The 25,970-nt window shown below is 36.0% G+C and overlaps 1 protein-coding gene across 4 annotated transcripts in view; it reads right to left on the bottom strand.

Annotated features, from left to right (window-relative positions):
• Positions 1 to 2,037: 2,037 nt before the first annotated feature.
• Positions 2,038 to 25,970, bottom strand: part of TNPO1 (transportin 1) — a 92,421-nt gene continuing 68,488 nt past the window's right edge. For 3 of the 4 annotated variants that reach the window (XM_054555029.2, XM_054555030.2, XM_054555028.2), the window contains exons 12-25: positions 23,725 to 23,877; positions 22,645 to 22,870; positions 21,015 to 21,186; positions 19,066 to 19,152; positions 17,743 to 17,850; positions 17,454 to 17,612; positions 17,286 to 17,373; positions 14,406 to 14,504; positions 13,812 to 13,907; positions 10,892 to 10,967; positions 9,901 to 10,000; positions 7,198 to 7,272; positions 5,537 to 5,679; positions 2,038 to 2,314 (exon numbers count right to left, since the gene is read on the bottom strand). In XM_054555029.2, coding sequence (XP_054411004.1) covers positions 5,572 to 5,679; positions 7,198 to 7,272; positions 9,901 to 10,000; positions 10,892 to 10,967; positions 13,812 to 13,907; positions 14,406 to 14,504; positions 17,286 to 17,373; positions 17,454 to 17,612; positions 17,743 to 17,850; positions 19,066 to 19,152; positions 21,015 to 21,186; positions 22,645 to 22,870; positions 23,725 to 23,877 — 1,547 coding nt within the window. In that variant the 3' untranslated portion in view covers positions 2,038 to 2,314; positions 5,537 to 5,571. The remainder of the gene's footprint in view (positions 2,315 to 5,536; positions 5,680 to 7,197; positions 7,273 to 9,900; positions 10,001 to 10,891; positions 10,968 to 13,811; positions 13,908 to 14,405; positions 14,505 to 17,285; positions 17,374 to 17,453; positions 17,613 to 17,742; positions 17,851 to 19,065; positions 19,153 to 21,014; positions 21,187 to 22,644; positions 22,871 to 23,724; positions 23,878 to 25,970) is intronic. The other variant, NM_001373932.1, reaches the window with a different exon arrangement.

The following is a 25,970-nucleotide window of genomic DNA, read 5'->3' as shown; positions in this document are numbered from 1 at the left end:
TATTAAAAGACTAACAGGGAGGCAAATTTTGAGCTCCCAGTGAAGCAACGGTACTAGAAAACAAAATGCTGTATACCCTTTGAATCCAACTTATAATTTTAAAAATATCAGGCACTATAAAATAATTTAATTTCAGGCTCTACAGACTGAAATTTGCAAAGCCAAAGTAGAGGAAAGGTGAAAGAACATGTTAAAAAACAGAACAAAACGAAACAAAACAAAACACACACACACACAGTAACAAAAACCTTTCTACATGCTACCATGCATTTGAAATTTTTGAAACAGTATAAATTCACACGCACACAGCTCAAACTTCAGTGCAATGGCTGTATCATTCAACACTTTTAGAGAATAGAACCATGCAAAGAGGAGCAACTGCTTATAAAAATGGTTATTCAGTATTTATTCTGCAATGCAAACGTGACAAACTAAAATATAAAAAGGCTGTTATGGCTTAACATTTTTGTTGCAGATTAAATATGCAGCATTGAAAAATGGAAAGGCGTGGCTTCATCTCTGACCAGCAGAGTTAAAAAGAAAAATCTCTCCATTTTCCTTCATCATCATGGGATACACTGTTCAGGCAATCCAAATTAATAAAGACTTGCACTTTCATATGAACACAAGATCAAGTGTACCAGTTAGGTTTTCACATTCACAGTATATAAGAAAATACACATGGAAGGAAAAGTAAAGGGTTAACTTAACAAGGATTTATTCACAGGAATACATGTAAGTAGAGAAAAATAACAGAAAAGCTAAACAAATGAAATGAAGAGGATCCAAACCAACTTTCACTCTGTAGCTTTTAACTTGCACCCTGTGTGCATATATCTAGGGCACAGAGGGCCACCAACATGCGCCAAAATACAGTGTAGGAACCCTGCATTACATCCATTAACTTAAACATATCTTTAAGATCATGCTTTGAACAAAAAAAGGGAAGCTTAGAAGGCAGTATGTTGAGTGGGAATAAACATTGAAATATAGCAATCATTTTTCAACTTCTACAATTGTCTTTATGTGCCAACTAACATTTATGCAGCCTTTTACAGATCTTTTACCATGTAATTTAAATTTTAGAAGTTTTGATAAAATCACTAGTAGTATATAACCATGCAGAAAGCACATCACACTGACAGCACAGAGGCAAAGATTTTGCACAGGTATATCAGCTTTCCACATTGTGCAGGTTACACACAATACAATATCAATCTTATTCCTAACAGATCCTAAAAAAGATATTTCAAGGCCTACCTGTAAACTACAGTACTTTATATATCTATATTCTTAATAAAAATAAAATCCACAAATCTTAAAAAGGAACTTTAAATGCAGGGCTATATTGAATTGGTAAACCGCAACACAAACTGGCGCAACATAGGTAAATGAATACCAATCTCACTCTATGTGATGCAAGCATGCTACTTTCCCACTAATTTAAATTACTTTCAACCACTATGAGCCATAATGCATGCCTGAACCTTAAACTGCACTTTAAAAAGTAACATCTTGGCCTAGAAATTAAATCTAATGAACCATCAAATTATATCCGCTACATTAATGTTCAATGCAAAATTAAGATGTCATCTTTAGTTTGATATGCCCAACCCCATTTATTCCTCCCCTCCCTGCCCACCCCAAAAAAGGTAAAAGGAGTGACTCATTTGGCATTTCACAGGGTGCTTCATTGTTTATGTTTGTTTTGTTTTATTTCCAACTTTTTTGGGGTACCTTAAATTGTAACTTCCAAGAACCTGCTTCTACTATGGGAAGGCAAGCTGACTTTAACTATATTAGTTTTGTTTGTGTAGTTCTTCATCAACATGCAAAACAAGGCCCCATCATGTGGGAAAACTTATATAAAAAAACTTTAAATTAAAAAAAAAAAAAAAGCTTCTTTACTATTTGTAACTCCCATTCTTAGGTTTCCTTTATTGTGCGCTATAGAATTGTTCCTCTTTCTTGTCCCTAGGCATCATTTATATGGTTCTTGTTTTGGTACAATTCCCCATAATATTCCACAATGTACTGTTTTGTGAGTAGACTGAATAGATTTTTTTTTTTTTTTTTGCTTCTTCACATCCACTGCGGAGTTGTAACTGGAGACATATTTCCACCCACAAAGACTCCAGATGTTAAAACGTTTCCCAACATCGACTTAATACAGTGACGGCAACACCTCCCTCCCGCCCCTCCCAGTAGGGTTGGGATTGTACTGTATTCCCTACTGGTTTACCCTTCCCCCCTGTAAAGGGTAACATTTTCCCTGGGTGCAGAGGCTCCCTCATAGTCTCCAAGACTGAAGGACCTATAAGAAAAAGAACAAAAACAATTTTATCTTTAACAATCGTTTGTCTTTCAAAGCCAGCGGAACACAAAATTAATCAAATAAGAATGCTATCTTTACCTATAAAGAAAAGGAGAAATTTGGACAAATTGCCTAATATTGTGTTAGTCACTTACAACCATGCTGCTTCCTTCTCCTATGGCACTGAATTGTTTGCTGCATCAGGTATGAAAAGTGAGGCCAAGCTGGGTAGGAGAGTTGTATAGACAGGTGCACAACTTTGTATAGTGAAATATGCCTCGTATGATGCTATCAGTCTAATTCTTTATCCCCTTTTGCAAAATGGGACCCAGCGGGAACTGGTTATTTCTTATATAACAAGTGGCCTTACTTTCTTAAAAATAAAGTAGCACTTTCTTTAGGACAATCCTTAGAATGAAAACCCCATCTTTTTTCCCCCCAGTATTCCCAATATTAAGCAAACAAAAATCCAACCTATCAAAACACAAAGGAGCACTTGTTATTTGGGGTTGTCTGGTATTTTAGCCTAGAAGGCACTAGAAGTGTTCATTACCACAGCAGGGTCACTACATTCAGTAATTATCAGAAAACAAATTCTACATAAAAACAGAGAGAAAAAGGCAAATTTAACATTTATTTATTTATTTTGGAGATAGCACCTTGCTCTGTCACCCAGGCTGGAATGCAGTGGTGTGAATATGGCTCACTGAAGCCCCAACCTCCTGGGCTCAAGCAATCCTCCTGCCCCAGCCTCCTGAGTAGCTGGGACCATAGGTGCATACCACCATGCCCAGCTAATTTTTTTCTTCTTAATTTTTTCATAGAGATGGAGGTCTCATCATGTTGCCCAGGCAGGTCTCAAAATCCTGGGCTCACAATGCTCCCACCTCAGCCTCCCAAAATGCTAGGATTATAGATGTGGGCCATCACACCCTGCCTACACTTGCCTTCTTGATGTTCCTAATTAGTTCTCATTCTGATCCTATTTCACTTGGTCATTTCCACTATCTTCCAGTCACTTCGTTTTCCTGGTAACAACTTTTTTCTATGCTAAACAGTTTTAATGATAAAAAGGATATTAAGAAATAAGGTAAGATTACTGGGAGATTTAAACTGTTACCTGATAGTGGTCCTTTTACAAACAGAACTCTACTACCCAATCATGCCAAATTTTGGTCATTTACGAACGTTCATGTGAATTCACAGAGGGCAGTTAATCCATCTGTGTAGAAATACAAGCAACCCCTTTTCTCCTGCCTCTGAAGAAAGGGAAGAGGAGTATAAAAAGGCAGGAATAAAAGATACTGATCTACTTTTAGCTCTAATTACAAAACCGAGAACTATTTCATACTGTCTTAGAACAGTTAATTCATAATTGGTGATGAGACCACAGAGGTAATAAATCTGAAAGTGCTCAAGACTTGTTAGTAGCTCATTGAACCTTTGAAGCTACAAGTCATTCTCATCTTTTGCATTCTCATAATCTAACATAAGGTGAATCCAGCACTTTTCCAAAATGCCAAAGCCATTTTGGAAAACAGCTCTTGAGGATTCAAGACTGAAGGAGGACAACACATACAAAGGGCTCTGACACATTCTGGAAGCTTCGAGTCCATTTCTACTACCTTCTAGGTTAGACAGCTTGGATGGTGAAATCTTTCCAGATTTAAATTTTAGCTTGGAGTAAACAAGCAAGCAAGCCAAAAAAAAAAACCCTCCAATTCAATCTAAAGTGTAATTCAACTTGGTGTACATCTTCTGTACATGCTCATTCAGCACATCTTCTGGCTTCCAGTCAAATATGTCTTAATTCATGTTGAAAATCTAAAGATGCATGTCGAAACCCTGATATTTATTGTACTGGCCCAGTTCCTAACCTTTACTGAGTCAACTTAGTGTGCCAGGCAACATACTAAGTTCTGGCATCACATACAGTATAGTATTTAATCCTCAACATAACTCAATGACAAAACCGAAGCTCAGAGATGAGAACTGCTAGTCCCATTTAAGTACAGAAAAGCTCAAGGAGCAAGAGTCCAAATGAATATAGTCCATCCCAAATTAAAACAGAATCTTTCATTACTTATTTTAAAGTATAGTGCTAGGCACCGGGCTCAGTGGCTCACACCTGTAAATCCCAGCACTTTGGGAGGCCGAGGTGGGTGCATCACGAGGTCAGGAGTTCGAGACCAGCCTGGCCAACATGGTGAAACCCCATCTCTACTAAAAATACAAAAATTAGCCAGGCATGGTGGCATGCACCTGTAATCCCAGCTACTTGGGAGGCTGGGGCAGGAGAATTGCTTGAACCCAGGAGGCGGAGATTGCAGTGAACCAAGATTGCGCCACTGCACTCCAGCCTGGGCGAGAAGAGTCTCTGTCTCCAAAAAAAAAAAAAAAAAAAAAAGAGTGATGGGCACATGGTAGGTACCCAGTGAAACATACAGTGAAAAACAAAAACAGCGGGAAAACCCAATTGAGTTTTCTTTCAAAGCACATGAAATGAAAAGTCCTTGTTATAGCAGAGACTATAAATTCATGCTCCAAAATGAAATCAATTTTACTCCATAACTACGAATGCCAATGTCTTCTTGCAGGAAGAAAGAAAGAAAAAAAGGAATAGTTGAAGCAATGTCGAGAAATCCAACCAGTGTACCAACATGGATTTCTTTATACCTACGATTCAACCTGGAGCTATTCGTTTTTCTTGGCTTGTTGGTTCTATTAAGAAAATTTCTTTAGCCTTAAGTAATTTTATTTTGTATTTATTTGAGATGGAGTCTTGCTCTGTCCCCTAGGCTGGAGTGCAGTGGCAAGATCTTGGCTCACTGCAATCCCCATCTCCCAGGTTCAAACAATATTCCCACCTCAGCCTCCTGAGTAGCAGGGACTACAAAAGCACGTGCCACCACACGTGGCTAATTTTTGTATTTTTAGTAGAGATGGGTTTTGACCATGTTGGCCAGGCTGGTCTCAAACTCCTGACCTCAAATGACCTGCCCACCTTGGCCTCCCCAAGTGCTGGCATTACAGGCATGAGCCACCACACCTGGCTCACTTAAGTAATTTTAAATTTAAAGCCCAAGATAGAATGATATGAGGCTACATTTTATTCAACCTCTATAGAAAACGAATAGCTTTTTATTTTATTTAGTAGTTTGAAATGATAGCCCTAACAAAATTTTCTTCATCCTGAAAATTTCCAAACTTCTTATAACTTACCCCTAATTTTGGGACTGCAGCTTAAGTGTATTAGATTAAACACCATAAAAAGCTGCAAGACGCTCTTTTAAGGGAAGAGGAAACTGGTCAGAGAAACGCCTCCAATTTTCATCACCAACTTGATTTTTAAATCCATGAAGGATCTGTAAGAGTGAAAAACCATTAATTTATCAATAACAAGAGAAAAATTCAGATCAGCATAGCTTCTGAAATCCAACACAACTATTTTATTATTTATAAATTTTATCCATTTTAAAGTAGCAATTCTCAAACTTCGTAGGATTCTACACCATTCCCTGCTAATATGGTCTGGCTCTGTGTCCCCACCCAAATCTCATCTTGAATTGTACTCCCATAATTCCCACGTGTTGTGGGAGGGACCCAGTGGGAGATAATTGAATCATTGGGGTAGTTTTTCCTATACTCTTCTGGTGGTAGTGAGTAAGTCTCATGAGATCTGATGGCTTGATAAGGGGAAACCCATTTCACTTGATTCTCATTTTCTTTCTTGCCTGCTGCAATTTAAGACTTGTCTTTCACCTTCCACCATGACAGTGAGGCCTCCCCAACCACATGGAACTGTGAGTCGAATTAAACCTCTTTCTTTTGTAAATTACCCAGTCTTGGGCATATCTTTTTGTGTGTTTGGGGGGGACAGAGTTTCACTCTTATTGCCCATGCTGGAGTGCAATGGCACGATCTTGGCTCACTGCAACCTCCACTTCCTGGGTTCAAGTGATTCTCCTGCCTCAGCCTCCTGAGTAGCTGGGATTACAGCCGTCTGCCACCACCCCCAGCTAATTTTTTGTATTTTTAGTAGAGATGGCGTTTCACCATGTTGGCCAGGCTGGTCTTGAACTCCTGACCTCAGGTGATCCACCCGCCTCGGCCTCCCAAAGTGCTGGGATTACAAGTATGAGCCACTGAGCCCGGCCCTTGGGCATATCTTTATCAGCAGCGTGAATATGGACTAATACACCGGCCTTGCCTAAAAGTACCTCATAGCATATGCTTAAACTCTGCTTTGAGAAGTTTAGAATTTGGCAAGTGTTCCAGTAACAGATATACTCTAAGCAATCTCTGATACCATACTAATGAAAAAACAAAGCAGTAGAGAAGTCATCCAAGCAATACAATTTTTATGTCGTATTTTTTCAAACTGGAAATATACAAGCTTTGAGTTCATGGCAAACTATAGTTCACTAACTTTAATCTTGGGTGATTCAAATGTGTAACTGCATTTTATTTTTTACTGTGGCTGATGAGTTAATCAAAAGGGGGTATTAACAAAGCAAATAATGACATGGGCTTACTCCTGTGGCAGCCATTTAGATTTACTCTTTTTCAGATTATACTCAAAGTCTCCATTTCCATCTTGAAAAACATATACTATTTTCCTTAAATGGAATAATGGGACCACCTAAACTAGTGGTACACTTGGGAAAATACTTTCAAAGTGCATCCTCTACAGATAAGAGTCACTGCTGCATTTTAAGAAAAGATCAAGCCAACTTTGTTACCAAGAATAAAGGTTATATATATAAACTGTCAATACTGACTTGAAGAGCCTAAGTTTCACAAAAAATGTAAACACAATTTAAAGTTTTCCAATAAGATATTAACAGTCCCAAGATGATGCATTATAAAGACTTATTAGTTACCTTACAGAACATGTCTCTGAGATCATCTTTTGGGTTAATCCATGATGCAACGGCATCACAAAAAAATATAAAATCCTGTAACAAGCAAGAAACACATCTTAGGTTGATATTATATTGGTCAAACTCAGCAAAAGATATATGTAAACCTCAGAGTTTAAGTCACAATAGAATCTAGCTTAAAAAAGGAAACATTTAAAAATTAACTATGATCATAAGGAAGTAGAAGAGATTACCTTAATGGCTGTCCCTATTAGCCCACAGTCAAGGAACCTCAACTCATTCAGTTTATACCAGACTTTAATGTCCTGCACCACACAACAAAATAACCCCCTGTGCAGTAAATGTTCAGCATCAGAAATGAACTGAAAGCACCAAATCGACACCCATAAAAATACTCTTTCATTTACCGGATTAAAGAAAAACATAAAACCAATGATCTTACAGTTCTGACTGGCCTAGAAAGAAATTAAAGCTAGCTAAATATATATTAAATGACCTTGATTTGAAATAGAGAAATTAGTAATTTCAAGGTCCATTTTCAGATATAACTTAGTTGAAACAACCAAAAAATTGAAGAAAAACTAATTATGTAATTACAAATACCCAATCCAAACAAGAACAAAAAACCCAACTTTTGGACAATTACTTAAAAGATAATCAGGCTATTCTGACTACAAGAACAAGATGATAATATGCTTTAAGCATTTCATTAAAATATTCTCAATCTTGCCTATCATACTGAAACATTAACAGTTCAACAAACAGCATTCAACATATTGCTGATTTTGACATGTCAACTATAAATTTTACTATTAAATTCAGAGAACTTCACTAATTTCAAAAAATTTGGTAATACTACAGTGTGTGTATGTTTATTTAAGCAAATAAGATTTGCTTAACATAATTTATTCAAATTATGGCTTCCAAATACCAAATCTGATGTTAAAAATTTAAATGCACAGATACCTAGAATTTGTGATCAAAAAATTTAAATGTAAATAAACCTATGACATTTTATTTTAACCATATCCAAAATAAGGTATGTGAATCAAAGTTATAAAACAGAAATTTCTACCAACTCTTAAGTTGGTAACAATTTTATGATCATACATGTGCTACTTTTATCATCTTAAAACATTAATTCAAAAAGAAAGAAACAATAAAATCCTGGTCGGAAGATACTTTTGAAAAAGATGGTACATGTCATATCAGATACCTCTAACACACATTTGAGATCACACAAAGTTCTTAAGTATTAAAAAAAAAAAAAACCAGAAAATGTCAAAAGCTTATTTTTTAACTAGAAACCTCTCAAGATGGCACTGGCTTGTTCTAACAGTAAGTTATGAATATTTTATGAGTGTGAAATCAGTCAGAAGTTATTTTCTAATTCTAACTTGTAGGTTTTCAACGTCTATCACCTATATCGATTTGAATTTTATAAAACAGAATTAACGTTTCTAAAACCGAGTGAAGAAAAACCACAATACAAGCTAGGAAACATCAAAAGGTCACAATTTAAAAATGTTCAAAACACCCCTCTTGGAGTGGAAAGTTTCAATTTTCTTGAAAATTAAGAATTGTGAGAAAGTTATTGCTATAAAAGCATTTTTTTGGGGCAGTTTTATAACTCTTGTGTGCATTCCTGGAAACCAAAATTTAGTTCTTCGCTTCCTTCCCTCAACTACATTTTTTTTTCCAGACGAAGTCTCGCTCTTGTCCCCCAGACTGGAGAGCAATAGCGTGATCTCAGCTCATTGCAACCTCCGCCTCCCAGGTTCAAGCAATTCTCCTGCCTCAGCCTCCCGAGTAGCTGGGATTACAGGCACCTGCCACCACGCCTGGCTAATTTTTTATGTGAAGTAGAGACGGGGTTTCACCATGTTGACCTGGCTGGTCTCGAACTCCTGACCTCGTGATCTGCCCGCCTTGGCCTCAACTACATTTTTTAATTGATTTGATGTATCTTGGGTCTCTTGTCTACAGGATTTCTTCCACGCTTTCTTTTCCTTAAACGTGTCTGCTGAAGAATCCAGGTATTTAACCTAGAGTCCCACAGTTAGCATTTTGTTCACTGAATATACATGGTGTAATTCAACATGTTTTTGTGTGTTTAGAAAATTGGCAGTTGGATCCAGATGCTTAACTGGACTCATGTTCAATACTACTTTCGAATAATTAAAATGTCTACACATAACTTGAACTTGGAAAACATAGTAAAGATGAATAAATCATAAGCTCTCAAAATTAGAGCAATTTCAATGGTTGATTTGTATTTTGTTTTATTCATTATTTCTAAATCTGATTCAAAGTATTTTATTTAGAACAGAGAGATAGTATTCCTACTATTTGGTCACTCTATTAAGTGTAGATATCCACAAACTGATAACCAGGGATGGGAGGCAGGGACAAAGTAAATAAACGAGGTCTGAAATTTGGATGAAAGAAGCCATGGCCTGATTCAAGACAAGAATATAACCTTGTTGTCCCAATCTGCTGTTACTATCTCATTTCATGACAAAAAAAATTTAGGGAAAAAAAAAGGCATTACAATTTCAAGATATTAAGAAATATACATTTTAAAGGTTTAACTGTATTTTGATATCTTTGAAAATAACTTTTTATAATTAAAGTATTAGAATGTTTCTTCCTTTAAAATTTTATTAATTAGACATTAAAAACAAATCTTTGTGAACATCTTACTTGGATTACGCCACTGGGATTCACACTGATCATGGTACAAATTCCACGGAATGCTGAATCCTTTTCCTCATTGTCTCTTATGTTTCTCAGAGAGGTGCACCTATTGAATTACAGAATTGAGTTTAGCATTTAAGTAACAAGCAGATTCAATTACAATACTAATGGACAGTATTTAATGGAATAAGCACCACAGTATAGATAATGATTATATTAAAAGAGTTTTTCGGAAAGCTTTAGTTTCGTTTACTCATACTTCCTGTTTGTTGGGCCCATCTTATCTCAATACAGTAGAAACAGTGAAATCCACATTTTCTTAATAAATTGCATTTATAAAGCAGATAACTAATTTGAATCTCCCATTTAAACTATTAATGAGCCTGAGCCAAGAAGAACAAATTACCAAATTAACTTTTAAAATTGTACTCATGACTTGTATTCCATTAAACACTACTAAAATGATTTGAATTGAAAGATTATCAATTGAAAGAAGCAAAACATAGGATATAGTGCCACAATATAAACTATTACTATATAGCTTATGGTGTAGATGTTTAACTTTTACATTAACAAGCAAATAATATTTTTATACGTAACAAATTTAAACATGTATTTCTTAATGCAATCCAAGTTTCCAAATTAATTCTAAAAAAGAAACGTAATGCAAAAACCTAAATTTATAGAATTTGCATGCATCTTTATTTTTCTGGTGGATATTTAAATGCTTTTTATGTATAATCAAGCTTTTTAACACAGCAAGCATGTGACAATCTTATCCCATGCATCAATTAGTCGTTAGCCACAACATAAAATAAATATACATGACGATGCTATTGAAAAACCTCACAAACCTGATAGGACAAGATTAGTCACATGGTTGGCAATGATAAAGGATTGTGATTTTTGTAACCAACTGAAAATATATCTAAAAGTGAGATAGAGAAAGAAAGAGTGAAGAAAAATGAATTAAAAAAAAAGATTGAATAATACACACCAGGGTCTTATAAACTGCTGTAGCATGGGGGCCACCTCTTGAGGACAAACGTAACCAAGACGACCAATTGTTATTGCTAAGGTAACGCAATCACGGTTATACACCACCAAACGCCAACCAAGACATGAGCAAATGAGGGGGAAGGAGAAAAAATAAAGAAAAAACAACAAATAACTCAGAAACAGAAACCAACAGAATTTGTGTATGATAATAAACATAAGATTTCACCAGTGCTGTTTATTACCACCCCCTAAAATAAGGGGCAGCAACATATATGGCATACTCTTGGAAAAAGAAAAACAAAAGGAATTAAAAAAATCTAAAGATTGAGAGAACACCAAAAACCATGATGAACTGCTTTTCTCGCTCAATCGAGTGTCAAGGTATCATTCTGTTAATAAGATGAGCAGTTAAATGGACAAATTTAGAGAACCTTCATTCAAAAGCCAGCCAAAATTTCAGAATTTAATAATAAAATCCATAGTTTTTTTCGTGAGGAAATATCAGTAAATGTGATTATATTTCTCAAGTATCTCAAACTAATACAGGTAAAAGTGATTTCCATTCCTTGGAAATTATCTAGGGAATTTAAACCAAATTTTTGGTAGTTTTAAAAATTTTTTCTTTGATTAACATTTGCCAAACCAACCAGTGGAAATTTGTTACCTTACATCAAAATCAACTGTCAGATTTTAGGTCTCATGGTACTCACTGAACGAATGGATTAGAATATTGCTATGCTACAATGTCAAATCTCATGTTGTCAAACCTCTGATAACTCAGGTAACAGTCCACTAACTTTAAGACATGTTTGAAATAAAATTCTAATAAAGGAAATTTACAGTCCACTGCAATGACATATGATATGTGGACCATAGGAAAAAATAAATATTCTGTTTCTGCTATTAAAGGTACAGCACAAAATAGATACTACATTTTACTAATTACATACTATTTTTTTTTTACAATTTTGAAGTGGGCAAACATATATTCACCATAGAAATTGAGGAAGTCTTTAAACTTACAAAGAGCTAAAACAAGTGCAACTCGGAACTGCATTCTGCAATTCAAAGGTACGTACATGTAAATACATTCATACACAACAGGAAAAAATACAAACAGAAAACAAACCATGAAGTGCTTTAATGGTGTTCTCTCAAAAACTTACAGGTTAACCTTTCATAAAAAAAGGGTGGGGGATAAAGAAAAATGTTTAAGGATTACTTGAAGCAAACTACACAGATAATACTAAAATCCAGCAGATTCATATGAAGCAAGAGAAAGAAAACCTATGTTCAAAAGACACAAACTATGCAACATTCTCATTAAACAGGCAAGTATGAACAATCCAATGAAACATGCGATAAAGCAGATGATGGTCCATTGAAAAAGTTCAGTGCAGGATATACTAATCGGAAAAAAGCAAATTAATGGCAGACTAAGGAATTGGCTTTATGAAATACTGAGATAAAGGTAATTAAAAGCTGCTAAAATCTAGATATTAGCCATTGACAACGATTTTAATAATTAAAAAAACCCACTTTTTTGGGTAAGAAATAAAGAAAACAATACTTTATGTAGCCACTTGTGATAACAGGTAATCTAATGAATCCCAAGTGTGTTTCTCAATAATATCAATTTAATCCATCAACTTTAGGGTATTATGACTTATTTATTTATGTAGGACATAATCATACTTAAAATATAATCTTATAAATAAAGCCAATTTGTTAAACTATGTAACAAATTCACCAGTTGATATCCCACAAGAAACTTTCATATACATTACACTCAACATTTATTTGCAGTTAAGCATTCACATTTAAAAATAAATAGAAGTTTCTTTAGGTTCAACAATAATTTTATAATGGCAACTGTTTCAAATCTGAATGTCATGTATAGGTACTGCATTCTGAAAAGATAAAATCCTAACAAGATTTCATAACCCATCCTATACATAGATTTTTGTACTTTTCAGCAAGAAAATCTAATTCACTTTGTGAAATAAACAGTACCCATACAGCCAAACAGCCAGATAACTGCTTCATAATTAAAAGATTTCCTTCCATACCAATAAACATTATCAATTTTAATAGCATTAGAATAAAATGAACTTTCTATAACTTAAAAATACCAAATAAAAATGCCTTTGAAAAGTAACTTTCTTATTTGGAAAACCTTATTTTAATCTTTGGTATTCTGGTAGAATACTCATTGAATTATAAATAAATTATGGGAATCATCTTAGTATGTAAAGAAAGGAATGTGCCTGAATGAAAACAAAATTTCTGTTTTTCTGGATTGTTAGCAGCAATCAGGGAGGGTAGAAAGAAAAGGACCGAATCCACCCACAAATGTGTTCTATAGTATGGAAGGTACTCTTTAATATAAACATGCTCTCTATAAATGCAAAAGAGAAACAAGCTTCCTAAAAAAAAAAATAAATAAAAAAAAAAAATCCCATAACATACTGCCTAAATTCCCAATTCGAAGAAAATTATATGATGAAATACAAACTACAAATGCCACTGTTAACCAATTTGCCACTGAATCTTTTTGACCACATTTGGACAGATTAAAAAAAACATTACTTCCCAGCTCCCAGTTACTCTCCGAATTGATTTAAAAGCAAAATTCAGGTGGTTCAATAGTTATCTTTGCTGGGATCCATTTTAGGAAGTATTATAACACTGGAATAGGGGAAAAAAGTGTTTTTCTGGTGATACCACTGAATATATAACCACCGAAAACTGGTTATAGAATGTAGCTGAAACAGTCTAATTACTGAAAATCCAAAATAGCAATTAAATACAAAATAAGCTAGATTTTAAAAGCTAGTTTTGCTTTGGTTTCTCTACGCATATTAAAATTAAAAGGCAACAAATTTTCTCTTCACTGAAACAGTTCAGTCATATGGTACCTGTATTCTCTAACAACGTCTTTGGTGTGTTGGGTCTGTTAATGATTTCTACAAGCTGGTGCAACACCATAGGAATATAAGGCTGCATCTCTATACCTAGAGATCATCCCAAAAAGAAAAAAACAAAAAAGAAAAAATTGAACGTTAAAATATCAATGTGAAATATTTTGCTTCCTGTATTAACTCTGACATGTCATATATAGAAATACAAATAATTAAAATTAAAGCAATTACAAAAATATCAAGGCACCTAAAAATGTATATTTTATTTATTTATTTATTTTGAGACAAAGTTTCACTCCGTCGCCAGGCTGGAGTGCAGTGGTGCAATCTCAGCTCACTGAAACCTCTGCCTCCCAGGTTCAGCGATTCTCCTGACTCAGCCTCCCAAATAGTTGGGATTATAGGCACCCGCTACCATGCCAGCTAATTTTTGTATTTTTAGTAGAGACGGGGTTTCACCATGTCAACCAGGCTGGTCTCAAACTCCTGACCTCAGGTGATCTGCCCACCTCAGCCTCCCAAAGTGCTGGGATTACAGGCGTGAGCCACCGCGCCAGGCCTTATGCTTTTAAATAGGGAAAAACATCTTACCCATTTGAATGGAGATTTCTCCAATTGCCCATGTGGCATTGTTGCAGACTGAAATGAATTCTGGATTTAGGTTGGTTCCCAATATTGGCATGAAATCAGCTAGAAAAAAAATTTAAACTATGTAGTAAACTTTTCAATAGCAGTATATTGTACTTTAAAGGAAATCTACTAGGTGGAAACAGAAATCTAAGCAAGAAATAACAAGTTTCACCATTAAAAAAAACTATTGCAACATCAATTTTAAAATTGGTGGAAATAAACTAGACAACTGTATTTAAAAATATTTTTTAAAGGGGTTGGTAATGTTTATCTTAAGAAACTGAAGAAAGCAGTATCTGGCCAATGAACTTTCAAATAATGTGGAACAGGAAATACAAGTTTGGGTATATTTTACATACCACTAAAAAGAGTTGGTCAGAGTAATCTCTTGTAATTAAACTAAAAAAAAAAAAAAAAAATCAGTGATTTTGGCTTTTAAAGCAACTTTCACTCTTGTGCTCTGATTGTGGTCTCTGAATATCATTTTCCACTAAAAAAAAATGGACTCTCAGAAAATGTCACATTACAGGCAAAGGCAGGAAATGTGCAAAATAAGTGGACTATCTTGTCATAATGAAAGAACTCGGGAGCCAACTTAAGTTCTCACTGCAAGCAGTACAACAGCTTGAACATCATGAAGTCACACTAGCACTAAAAAAAAAATAAAACAAAAACTAAACTCTGAAACATCAAAGATACCTTTGGAGGATGCTAGGAATCAATTCATTATTTTGAAAATTGGTAAATAAAAAAGAATCAAGTATTTATCTTGCCTCTGCTATATGATTTTACCTCAGGATAGTAATTTATTGATATGAGAAATGTCTCTCTATATAAGTATCTTCATTATTAAATGAAGAATTAAGAGTATCATAATTTTTTAAACTCCTAATAAATCAGGAGATGTAAGCCAGGGTTTCTTGATCTCAGCAATATTGACAGTTTGGGCCAGATCATTTTTTTGCTGGGGGGAAGGGGAGCTGTCTCCTGTATTATAAGATGTTTAGCAACATCCTTTGCTTCTACCCACTAGACATCAATGCACCTCTCCAGCGTTAAACAAAATGTCTCCAGACATTGGCAAATGTTCCCTGAATGGCAAAATTGCCCCTAGTTGAGAATCACTAATTGAGACAACCATCAAGATTGATAACATTTAAAAAAAAAAAAGGAGGGGCAACTAGACACTATGTACAGTAAGTACACAATACCATCTATAAAGTCTTAAAAACAAAACAACGTAAATCTCATTAAACCTCAGTCTCCGTATCAAAACAATTTACAGTAGATACAACGGACAGAGGAACATGTTAAAGACAACAGAAAGATGCAATCAGTAAAATCCACAGTAAACGAAACTCTATAGAATAAAAAACATGGTTTCTTTAACAAAAAACAATTGTTAAGAAGAGATAGTATAGTATGTCCTAAAATATTAAGACTTCAAATGCTGTGTTTGAGATTTGCTCCAAAATATCTGAGATCTATGTATCTCACCATTGACAACAGTATATAGGAAACATGACTGGACAGTTGAAGCTGGGTGATAGGAGGTTTGTTACATTTTTTCTACTTTTGTACATCTTAAACACTTTATAATAAAAAAATTAAATCCTTTCATATAAGTTTCAACTAAAAAACTAAACTAGATGGTAAATATGAGAATGATAAGCTTCCCATAAGAATTCATTACACTGTTAGGTTTAAACTTGATGGTTCTTAATATATCATAATTCATGTTAATTATGTTAGTTTTTTGAGAAATGGTTATTATCCAAAAGCACAATTATATCAGATGATAAAACATTCAATTAGTATTTTAAATTAAGGTTTAAATGAAGTATTAAAACAATTTTTTTTCTTTTTTTTTTTTTTGAGATGGAGTCTCGCTCTGTTGCCCAGGCTGGAGTGTAGTGGTACAATATCAGCTCACTGCAGACTCTGCCTCCCGGGTTCAAGCGATTCTCCTGCGTCAGTTTCCCAAGTAGCTGGAACTATAGGCACATGCCACCACGCCTGTTTAAGTTTTTGTATTTTTAGTAGAAGCGGGGTTTCACTGTGTTAGCCAGGATGGTCTTGATCTCCTGACTTCATGACCTGCCCGCCTTGGCCTTCCAAAGTGCTGGCATTACAGGTGTGAGCCACTGTGCCCAGCCGTATTAAAACAATTGTTACCCAACATGCTGAGATACAGAAAACGGGGAAAAAAATCCCATAACTCATTTATAACCCATAGGTTTGAGAACAATTCAGGGTACAACATTCAAGGAATTCCTTATCATTGTCACAAAAGGCCAAGACAAATGCTATGCTAGTCTCGAACCTCGCACTCCTGACCTCAAGTGATCTGCCTGCCTTGGCCTCCCAAAGTGCTGGGATTACAGGTGTGAGCTCCCAGGCCCAGTCTCAGTTGAAGTGACATTTGTTGGAAGTTTTCTGCAATATCTGAAAAAGTATGCTGGTTTGCTAGAGAAGAAAACCTGATTATTACTATTTCTGTGTACCTCTACCAAAAAGGTGGCTACTCAAAAAAGGATCTATTAACTAGTCCATGGTACCAAGGCTTCCCTGGTGGGCATGTCCTTTACTTTAAAGTATATTACTAAGCTTTCCTCCAGTCACAGGAGTACCTAAAAAGCTGAGATGACAGCAAGCTCAAGGAAATATTAGGGGTTCCTGCCATCTTGCCTGTTTCAATCACAGCAAGTTTACTTTAACCAATAAAGTGTACATTTATAAATGTTGGGATTCCATGCAATTTCAGTTTAATAATAAAAAAACAAAGCTGATGTAAAAGTAACTTTAAAAAACCATATTCATAGCAGTAGAAAATATTCATACCTATACAAGGCTTAACATGCTGAAAGCAAGCTTTTGTGAGGTCACCTAACAGGGCAAAAGAACTCTGTCGAACTTCTGGCATTTTATCCTACAAGAAATAAGAAGAAATTAACCCCAATGTGACACAGAGAAACAGGCTTCAATTCATTTTCACCTTTCAAGTCTCACCTGCATGCACTGATACATTAGTGTTAGGATATTACTTCGGGCTACCAGCTGTTCAATGTTGCCTCCAAGTCCTTCAGCCAGGCCACTCAGTAAATCAAGAGCCACTATCATAAAATCTTTATCTGGAGCTTCATATTGATCTGGTTGAGCATTGTTTAGCTGAAATTAGACACAATGTTTTTTGTAAGTTTGTTTTTAATTAACTACTTAAAAAGTTTGTATACATTATGCCTATCTTTAGAAAAATGTCCACCATGTCAAGAAGGGGAAGACATTTTAAAAAAATTACCATGGCTTGTGCAAGAGTCTTCTGTACTAGGTTTACACAACGCTGATACACAGGTTCACAGTATGGAAGGAAGCCAGACTGCAGTGCTGTGGCAACCGAAGATAGGCACTAGGAAGAATAAAGTACACATGCTAAATTTTCTGGGTATACTGAAGATTATGATGAATGCTTAAAAACTGCGCTCAACAGGATCTCCTGGTCATTTATGAGCTTGCTCTACTAGTTTCTACAGTAGCAGGTTTTTTTAATTACCCCCCGCCCAAACCTCTCTTTTGGAAGCCATTCATTGTTGTTAGTTTGCAGGCCAATCAGGTCAGCTTTACTCAGAGGAAGCGTTTCTACAAGAAACATTATATTTCAAGGACAGATTGAGTATTATGTGTTCATATTTTTCCTTCAAATTGAAGAGACTCATTTCATGCTCCCATCATGGTCAATGTTGTGAATGGACTTTACTGGGGACATTCTGAGATCCTGCCAGAAAGTAATATATATACAGTTGGCCCTCTGTATCTACGGATTCAACCAATCTTGAATCAAAAGTATTTAGAAAAACAATTAAAATGATTTAAAGTATATTGGGAGGAGATGCATAGGCCATATGCAAATACCACACCATTTTATATAAGGGACTTGAGCATCGCTGGATTTTTGTATCCAAGGGGAGTCCTGGAAACAATCCCCTGCGGATACTGAGGGATGACTGCATACAAAAAAAGAACCATAATGATTCTTCTTGTTTTGTTGGGCCCAGAATTGCTCTTGGTCATAGAAAATTTAACTTCTTTGGTTAAGGACAATCCACAGTAGAAGATGGTGAACCTTGAAATAACGGGGAGCAAGAATGAAAAGGCCTGAACTGGTTCTATCGATGTCAGTTCAACTAAGTTTAAGTGACTACATTTCACAGTGTGTTCAGTTACTAGAACATCATATAAAAGTTTGCAATGGAAGGGGTGTTAAAAAAAAAAAAAGTAGTAAGTACACATGGAAACATTTTCAAATTCGAAAATAAGTACCTCCTTACTGGCACCAAATCCCACTACTCCACATGATATGTATGAGTGAAAAGATACATGTATATTCCGGTATATATATCCTCCCAGTAAGTTATCTACTCTGGACAGTAGATAACAAAACAGAACTTAAAACTCTAATTTATTATCAATTAAGTAAAGCAGGTTAGAGAACAACATGTATTATATAATTTCCTTTGTCTACTTCAGAATATAAATTTATTAACACTTTTCTTATCATATATACCCATTTTGGATTTGAACATGTGTTCTTGGCAACAGATTAAATATTACTAGCCCTGCATACCTCAAGTAAAGGGAAGAGATCTTTATCTTCATCCTTTAACATGTTCCATTTCTGGATCAGTGGAGGCATTAGCATCTGAATATATTCCTATTTACAATGATGAAAAACATATAAAGTTCCACTATCACATGTCAACAAGACCATTTTGAGTCTTTGAAAATTAAAATCCATTTTGAGCAATTGTGTAAAATCATTACAAAAGGCATTTTAAGAGTCATTCTTCACTCTGCATAGTCCCTTTTAAAGTTTTCCTTTCTTTTGCCTACCTTTATACTTACATGACCGTGTTCTAGTTTTAGATCTAGAACTAGTGATCTACTGATCTTTATCCTTGTTGAAAAAAAAAGTCTATCAATAAACACACAGCTAATCAAAATCTATTACTTTAAAAAATCACAATCAAGGAAGATCTAAGTTTTTCTTTTTTTTTTGAGACGGAGTCTCGCTCTGTCGCCCAGGCTAGAGTGCAGCGGCGTGATCTCAGCTCACTGCAAGCTCCGCCTCCCAGGTCCACGCCATTCTCTTGCCTCAGCCCTTCCGAGTAGCTGGGACTACAGGCGCCCGCCACCACACCTGGCTAATTTTTTGCATTTTTAGTAGAGACAGGGTTTCACCGTGTTAGCCAGGATGGTCTCGATCTCCTGACCTTTTGATCCGCCTGCTTCAGCCTCCCAAAGTGCTGGGATTACAGGCGTGCGCCACTGTGCCCGGCCCTAAGTTTTTCTCTTTAAGTTACAGAATATTTTTAGTTCTGGGGCTGGGCATGGTGGCTCACACCTGTAATTCCAGCACTTTGGGAGGCTGAGGCAGGCAGATCACTTGAACCCAGGAGTTTGGGCCAGCCTGGGCAACATGGCAAAACTATCTCTACAAAAAGTTGGCCAGGAATGGTGGTACACGCCTGTGGTCTCAGCTACAGGGGAGGCTGAAATGGGAGGATTGCTTGAGCCCAGGAGGTGGAGGTTGCAATGAGCTGTGATCACACCACTGCACTCTAGCCTAGGCGACAAAGTGAGACCTTGTCACAAAAAAAAAAAAAAAAGAAATTCCTTTTAGTCATGGAACTGTAACGTGTAATATGGCTGTTACTATATAGTACATTTTTAAATCAACAGGTAAACTTATACAGATGCATTTGTAGAAAAACAGACTTAAAATCATTTAAGTGTCAAACTAAAGAATGATCCATAAAACGACTAAACATAGTGATCATGTAAACAGGGGCACAGATTCTAAAGACATTCAGAAAACAAACCCCCACGAAAACCAAACCAAGCAACCAACAGCAAAGCAAACCTATAAACTGCCCTATACCAAATCTTAAGTGTAACCTAAAAATAAAACAATTTCTTAAGACTTTGGATATAGCAATCATATAGAAGTCTATTCAGCAGGGTATGTGGAGCTATATTAAAATTCTACTATCACTTAAATCCTCATTAGACAAATCCATCCTCCTCTTCTACTAACACTACTGGAAACAAGGAACTTTTGCATTATTATTTAGCATTTTTAAACCTACTACCCCAATTTCTAATTGTTTTATACAGTATATTCCCCATACCTGCTGAGAAAACAAAGATGTCTAGATATGGTACTCTAAAGCTACAGTGTTTATGAAGCGGTAGATTCAAAAACATTAGGAATTAAGTAAAAGCAGATATCTAGATTATAAAAACTTTTTTACCCCTTTGCTTTAGTCATTCTAAAAAGTATCAGAGCATTCATGTGAAATGCTGCTGTAGTTCCCACACCAAGTATATACTTACTTTAAGAATACCATACGAAAGGGGATACACTTGCTGCCTTTGTAAGATCTATACTCTTAAAGTAGCTAACGCTAACTATTCACATCTCCCAAAACATCTTAATTTCTAAATATATGCTAATCTATTGATTGTAACTATGCTACACATTATTTTCCATAATAGTTCTTAACAGATACTTACTGGTTTGTTTAAATGATGTCCTACTGAATCTGCTAATGTTCCTATGGCATCGTAAAGAATGAGCAGGTTCTTATGCTGGTATTTACTAAATGCAAAGACCAGGGTATCAAGTATATAAGCAAGGTAAGGAACAAGTTCTGTACAAGCCTCCTCTTCTAGGGTAGCAAAGGCACTGTTTAAAAAAAAAAAAAGAATACTTATTGACTGTAAGATATATCTAACTCTTAATTTCTAAAATGTTTATGTTCTGTTTCACCCAATCAGGAATTTCCTAAAATGGTCTAAGCCATCTGTTAATGAAAGCCCTGGTCATCAGCACCGCGAATTATTTACCGATTTCTTCTATAGCACTTGCCATAAATGATAATTATGTTGTTGCTTTCTACTTCCTACTAACCTGTAAGTCTCAAGATGGCAGGGACTTTATGTAAACTCAGCATTTAGTATATGCTTAACAATTAATAGCTTAAAAAAAACCCACATACTGAATGAATAAATTATAGGATCTCAAACATAATCTATATCCTCCCTCCCTTAATATCTTCCAGATATGACTGCTTCAGATGGATTAAGGTTAAACTCAAATTTACTTTCCCTGTCAGGCGCGGTGGCTCACACCTGCAATCCCAGCACTTTGGGAGGCCAAGATGGGTGGATCACTTGAGGTCAGGAGTTCGAGACCAGCCTGGCCAACATGGCAAAACCCCATCTCTACTAAAAATACAAAAATTAGCTGGGCATGGTGTCGCACACCTGTAGTCCCAGCTACGCAGGAGAATTGCTTGAACCCGAGGGGCAGAGGTTACAGTAAGCCAAGATCACACCACTGCACTCCAGCCTGGGCGACAGAGCAAGACTCCATCTAAAAAAAATAAAATAAAATTTTACTTTTTTTTGTTCAACAGTTATTTTTTCCTACTATCAAGGTCAATGGTAAAAGCAAACCTACTCGAAAAAGAACTATAAACATAAGCAGAAGGCCCTTTTAAAATATAAAGGTATGTTGCAGGAAACTGGAATATTTGTAGTAATAAAAGCAACTGCTGGCTTGATATAAAGAGACAGCTTCCAAACCAACCAATAGAATGGCTACTAGAGCAGAACTACTAAGCGCTCAAAGACCTGTAACTGGTTAAGTGACAGACCACAGGTCCCTATGGGACTTTCTGAGTTACGGTGGTTGACCTGTAGTCTAAGGATGTCAATCTGCTCAAACTTTGTTATTCCTTCAAGAGTAGGAGTCCTACCATCACTACTTCAGATGTCTGAGGGAATTAGGGTGTAAGATAATTCTGTTATAATAACCACTGAGTGGGAAAAATGAGCCAAAGAAGAAACAGCTAAGATCGATGTCATCACATTTAGATCTACAAAATCATCAGGTAAAACCCACATGACAAAATTCTCCTGGCCAAACAAAATGTATAAAATATGCTAATATGCAAACCCAAAAGCTACAGATCCTGCAAAAAACTTCACCAAGAAAAAAGAAAACTAAGCTTTCTGATGTAACTGGAAAATTTTCAATTACGAAACACTTCATTAAAGGTTTAACACCAACACTCCATCAGAAGGTTGAAAATTAGTTTTTCACTACCACAAAGAACACTGTGTTATGAATCTGTCCCACCTGCAGGCAGCTTCTTGTACTCTCTTGTTGCTATCCAGGATGCGCTTTAGCAATTCTGTCATTAATGGCTTCAGGTACGTGTCTGGTGGCTGGCTGACTACCCAGTGTGCATAGCGGCTAAGAGTCCAGCATGTTATGGAACGCACAAGAGCCTTTTTATCAGAGAGGCACTGAATAAGGTGAGGAATAAGCTCAGGCAAGTATGGAATCATGCCCTGCATGCAACCTAGAAAAAAAATAAATCTTTCAAAATGCTAAAATTTAGTTAACATTATTTTGGTTGATTATGAAAATAAAACACGTTATCTATGAAAAAATTCAGAATATCTCTACTGCTATACACATACTACAATAATCTATACCAAAATTATTCTTAAAACCCTGAAGTTAGAGCTACCTGCTCCCAAGCATCTTACAGTGTTTCAATTTCTTCTAATAGATGTTTACTGCCAGGACAAAATCAATAATAACCCTTCATAGAGAATGATGAGAGTCTTGCCTTATTGTGCTTCCTATACTTTCCTAAAGAATCAAGGATTTTTTTTTTTTAAAGCAATGGGGATGCTTCAGACATCAGAGCCTTTCATGCTGTTCCCTTAATTTTTTTTATTTTTTATTGAGATAGGGTCTTGCTCTGTCACCCAGGCTGGAGTGCAATGGCACGATTTCAGCTCACTGCAACTGTCACTTCCCAGGTTCAAGCAATTCTCCTGCCTCAGCCTTCCAAGTAGCTGGGACTACAGGCACATGCCACCACGCCCAGCTAATTTTTGTAGTTTTAGCAGATGTGGTTTCACCATGTAAACCAGGCTGGTCTTGAACCCACCTCAGGTAATCCACCCGCCTAGGCCTCCCAAAGTGCTGAGATTACAGGCGTGAGCCACCATGCCTGGCCTCTGTTACCTTTATTATAACAAAAACATTTTGCAAAATATCTAGCTGGGGTTAGAAGACAGCCTATGGCTTTTTAATACTAGTTATCTGGTTCAAAATAGAAATTCCTTAAAGTAGCCTAGCCTTATTAGTACCTAATAGTAGTAAGAAGCCAACTTACATAATTCAAACTGGACTTAGGCTTACCTTCAGCAATTGCTCCTAAAACCAAAATGCCTGATTCTTTAACAACCCATTCATGATGAAAAAGTAATTCTTTCAAAAGGGGCAAAATATGTGGCAGCAGTTCATCACGATACACATTTGCAAGAACATCTAGGGCAGCAGCAGAACATTTTCCTAAGGAAATATTTAATTAAAAAATATTACATTAACCTCTATTACTTATATATTAAAATATTTATTGTATATGTAACATTTTATTCATATCTCTAATACAGAGTTTTAAAATAAGAATTCAACTGAATAGGAGGTAGTTTGTCATGTGAAAACATTTCTGTTTTTTTTTTTCTGAGACGGAGTCTTGTTCTGTCGCCCAGGCTGGAGTGCAGTGGTGCAATCTCGGCTCACTGCAACTTCCGCCTCCCAGGTTCAAGTGATTCTCCTGCTTTAGCCTCCTGAGTAGCTGGGATTACAGGTGCGTGCCAGCACACACAGCTGATTTTTGTATTTTTAGGAGAGATGGGGTTTCACCATGTTGGCCAGGATGGTCTCGAACTCCTGACCTCGTGATCCACCCTCCCCAGCCTCCCAAAGTGCTGGGATTACAGGTGTGAGCCACCACGCCCGGCCGAAAACATTTTCTATTAAGATGAATATTTTTTATGACAAGAACTTACTTGGCAAATTAATTGTGAAGACATTGTATTCTGTACATAACTGTCATACTAGAATTCTGTCTATACAGTAAAACAAATACTGTGCCACTCAATTCAGTGCTTCTAACATAACCATTCAATATGATACACTCATATTACAATCATGATTACAATCACTGTTACAATCATGCACAAAACATACATTATTAACTCTACTTAACATTTCCAGCAGTATATCATCTAGAATTAAACAGACAATTACTTAGCTGGACTTTAGACACAAAAACTGGAAGAAGTCACTGGCACATGAAACATAACACATGCTAGAAAATACTCTTTTACAGACAAAGAATTAACTATGGGACTATAAATCAACCCAATTTTTATTATCATAATAATTTAGACAAGAGCAACAAAATCGAAAAGAACAACAAAATATCATTTAACTGTTATGGGTAGGAACGTGTTCCTGAAAGTTCATGTAAAGCAACAAAGATGGGAGGTGGGGCCTATCAAGAGATGATTAGGTCTTAAGGGTTCTGCCCTCATAAATGGGTTAATGTCGTTATTGTAGGAGTGGGTTAGTTATCAAGAGAGTTGGCTTATTATAAGCGTGAATTGAGCTCTCTCTTAGGTGTGTCCTTCTGTCATCAGATGATGTTGCAAGGAGGTTCTCACCAGACGCAGCCCCTCCACTCTGAACTTCAGGTATCCTGTTATAGTAGCACAAAATGGACTACGAAAATATCAAAAATTTCCAACGTGAACTAGGCATAGCAAATGGCTAATCACAAACTACTAGACAATAATAAAATCCTTAAAAAAAACCCAAACCAAACCAAAACAAAACCATTACATTGGCCAGAAATTAACACCTTACCCATCAATAAGGATCTTAGTTATACCACATGGTAGAGCCACACAACTAAACAGTACACTGACATGCAACAAAAGGAAATCTAAATCTGTAAGTACTGAGGAAGAATAAGGCATATGATATACACAAAGAAAGCAGCAGAGTACATATAATTTGATTTCACTTTTAGAAATTTGGCTTCTCCTCTAAAAAAGATGCCTGTATGTTTTTCCAAGCATGCACAGAAAAGCTTTTGGAAGGATACAAAGAATGGGATATGAAGAGGAAGTGTTCCCCCATCCATGTATATTATTTTGTAGAGTTTTCTGTGTAATGATCTTGAGCTATCCTGCTCCCCCAATCTGAAAGTAGGGATACACTGGGAAGTAATCTGTAATAGTAGTAAACACCATGTGTTGTCTTAACAAGTGAGACTTGGGTCCCAATACTAGATGTGCTATCAGTACTAGCTATGCTAACCTTGGGTAAATCTCTATTTCTGCAGTTTTCTTGCCTATTCAAGGTTGTTGGAATTCTTAAATATTACTTTATTCTTACTTATGATTAAACAGACTTTGATATGCATGCAAAGTCCTTGGCCCAGTGCCTGGCACATTAGGCACTCTAAATAGAATGTTAGTTATAGGAAACTGAAGAGGCAACAGAGAAATTAGCATTATCTAACCAAATGAATAACACAGCCCAGACTGATAATGTCTGTTCTTAACTGCTTTAATCATAGTTATTAGAAATCCCAA

Source organism: Pongo abelii, chromosome 4 (assembly GCF_028885655.2).
Source record: "Pongo abelii isolate AG06213 chromosome 4, NHGRI_mPonAbe1-v2.0_pri, whole genome shotgun sequence".
Taxonomy (NCBI): domain Eukaryota; kingdom Metazoa; phylum Chordata; class Mammalia; order Primates; family Hominidae; genus Pongo; species Pongo abelii.
This window is presented reverse-complemented; position numbering and strand designations above follow the sequence as displayed.